This window comes from Nicotiana tomentosiformis, chromosome 11, assembly GCF_000390325.3.
Source record: "Nicotiana tomentosiformis chromosome 11, ASM39032v3, whole genome shotgun sequence".
NCBI classification, from domain to species: domain Eukaryota; kingdom Viridiplantae; phylum Streptophyta; class Magnoliopsida; order Solanales; family Solanaceae; genus Nicotiana; species Nicotiana tomentosiformis.
Genome location: NC_090822.1, coordinates 1,987,404 through 1,990,131, shown reverse-complemented (window position 1 = coordinate 1,990,131; position 2,728 = coordinate 1,987,404). Strand labels below are relative to the sequence as shown.

The 2,728-nt window shown below is 41.2% G+C and overlaps 1 protein-coding gene across 1 annotated transcript; it reads left to right on the top strand.

Moving 5' to 3' along the window:
- Window positions 1–613: 613 nt before the first annotated feature.
- Window positions 614–2,458, top strand: LOC138900848 (uncharacterized). Its single transcript, XM_070188479.1, has 3 exons — window positions 614–938; window positions 1,410–1,604; window positions 2,127–2,458. Exons 1-3 carry the CDS (start codon window positions 614–616, stop codon window positions 2,456–2,458), a joined length of 852 nt encoding a protein of 283 aa, XP_070044580.1.
- Window positions 2,459–2,728: the final 270 nt, after the last annotated feature.

Here is a 2,728-nt window from a genome sequence, read left to right as displayed (position 1 = left end):
TAGGTATGTATTAGAAGCCTTGGTCGGATGGATGATGGAGAGAAAGCCCTAGTCTTGAAGAAATGACTTAGTCCCTCTCTCTACCCGTCATTGGGATTATTTAATGGGCTCCTACGTGCGCGGTCGCGCACCTGGGCAAGTGACTACGCATCTGGTCGTGCACCTGAGGCAGAATACCCTCTAATATGCACGGCCGCGCATCTGGGCGCGCATATGGCATATGTCCGGTAAAATGGCCATAACTTTCTGTAGAAATATCCGAATGATGAACGGTTTAATGCGTTGGAAACTTGACTCAAAGAGCTTTAATTTGATAGGTATATCACCTCCTAAATCTTTTTAATTTGGTATCATCATGTGGTTTAAGTAGGATGTTGTGCAAATTGAGATATCCTTTCCACTTAATGTATCCAACTTGTTCCGCACAAATTCTTGCCATTCACAAAACTCCTTAGTATGTTCCAACGCACCTTAAACATATATTTGCATTTCAAAATGATGTGGTCCTATTCCATAGGTCTCCTTTAATACTCGAATACGTTATCCTCAAATACCGTTGGCGCACTTTAAAATCTTAAATCATTAGGAAATTTTAACGGGGACTTACAGGAAGATGATTAGAAAGGGCTATATTTATCACTTAGTTCAGGTAAAGGATGTGAAAGTAGAGTCACCAACCTTTCAATCTTTCCCTGTGGTTAATGAGTTTTCCGATGTTTTTCCTGAAGAGCTTTCTGGTCTTCCGCCGGAGCGAGAAACTGAGTTTGCTATTAACATATTACCAGATACTCGACCAATATCTATTCCTCCCTATAGAATGGAACTTGTAGAGCTGAGAGAGTTGAAGGAACAACCAAGGGACTTGCTTGAAAAAGGCTTTATCAGACCTAGTACATCACCGTGGGGAGAACCTGTGTTATTTTTGAGGAAGAAAGATGGTTCCTTGCGGATGTTTATTGATTATAGACAGTTGAATAAGCTGACGATCAAGAATAAGTATCCGCTCCTGAGGATTGATGATTTATTTGATCAGTTACAGGGTGCCAAGTGTTTCTCGAAGATAGACTTGATGTCTGGGTGCCATCAGGTAAGGGTTAAAGAGAAAGATATTCCGAAGACATCATTCAGGACCAGATATGGGCATTTTGAGTTTCGTGTTATGTCGTTCGGTTTGACCAATGCCCCAGCAGTATCCATGGACTTGATGAACCGTGTGTTCAGACCCTTTCTAGATCTATTCGTGATTGTATTTATCGATGATATATTGGTTTACTACCATTCAGAGGCTGAGCATGCAGATCATTTGCGTATGGCGCTCAGAGTTCTACAAAAAGAGAAGTTGTACGCAAATCTCTCAAAATGTGAATTGTGGTTGAATTCTGTAGCTTTCCTTGGACATATTATTTCAGGTGAGGGTATCCAGGTTGATACCCAAAATATTGAGGCAGTGAGGACTTGGCCTAGACCCACGACACCAACGGAGGTTCGTTGCTTCCTCAACTTGGCAAGTTATTATAGGAGATTCGTAGAGGAATTTTCTTCTGTTTCAGCACCATTGACAAAGTTGACTCAGAAGGGAGCTAAGTTTCAGTGGACTGATGCTTGTGAGCGGAGTTTTTAGGCATTGAAGGATAGATTGACTTCAACACCGGTTCTAACACTCCCAGAGGGAACCAATGGTTATACTATCTATTGTGACACTTCGGGCGTTAGATTGGGTTGTGTAATGATGTAGCGTGGTAAGGTTGTAGCTTATTCTTCTAAACAACTAAGAAAGCACGAGAAGAATCACCCGACCCACGATTTAGAGTTAGCCGCGGTGATTCATGCACTAAAGATGTGGAGGCATTATTTGTATGGCATTCATGTTGATATCTATATGGATCATATGAGCCTTCAGTATATCTTCAAGCAAAAGGAATTGAATTTTCACCTAAGGATATGGTTGGAGCTACTAAAAGACTATGACGTTGATATTTTATACTATCCGGGGAAGGCGAATGTAGTAGCCGACGCCCTCAACCGTAGATCTATGGGTAGCCTGTCATATTTACAGCCAGAGAAGAGTGGAATAGCCCATGAGATTCATCAGCTAGATAGTCTTGGAGTTCGATTACTGGACTCAGGTGATACCGGAGTTACTATTCAAGACACGACAACATTCTCTTTAGTAACTGAAGTGAAGGAACGCCAGTACGAGGATCTTGTGTTAGCTCATTACAGGGATACAACCCCTCATAAGGAGAAGACATCATTTGAGATTACAGGAGATGGAGTCCTTAGATATCGAGGACGATTATGTGTCCTTAATGTTGCAGGGTTGTGCCGACAGGTTATGGGTGAGACTTACTATTCTTGTTATTCTGTCCATCCAGGAGCAACAAAGATGTATCATGATATAAAGGAAATATATTGGTGGGACGGAATGAAAAAGGATATAGAGGAGTTTGTTGCTTAGTGCCCTAACTATCAGCAGGTTAAGATTGAGCATAAAAAATTCGGTGGATTATTGCAGGATATAGAGATTCTGACTTGGAAGTGAGAAGTAATTAATATAGATTTCGTCATAGGCTTACCTTGTACCCAGCATAAGTTCGATTCTATATGGGTGATTTTTGATAGACTTACAAAATCAGCCCATTTTCTCCCCGTTAGGAATACATATTCCACAGAGGATTATGCAAGGCTTTACATTAAGGAGATAGTACGACTTCATGGTGTCCCTATA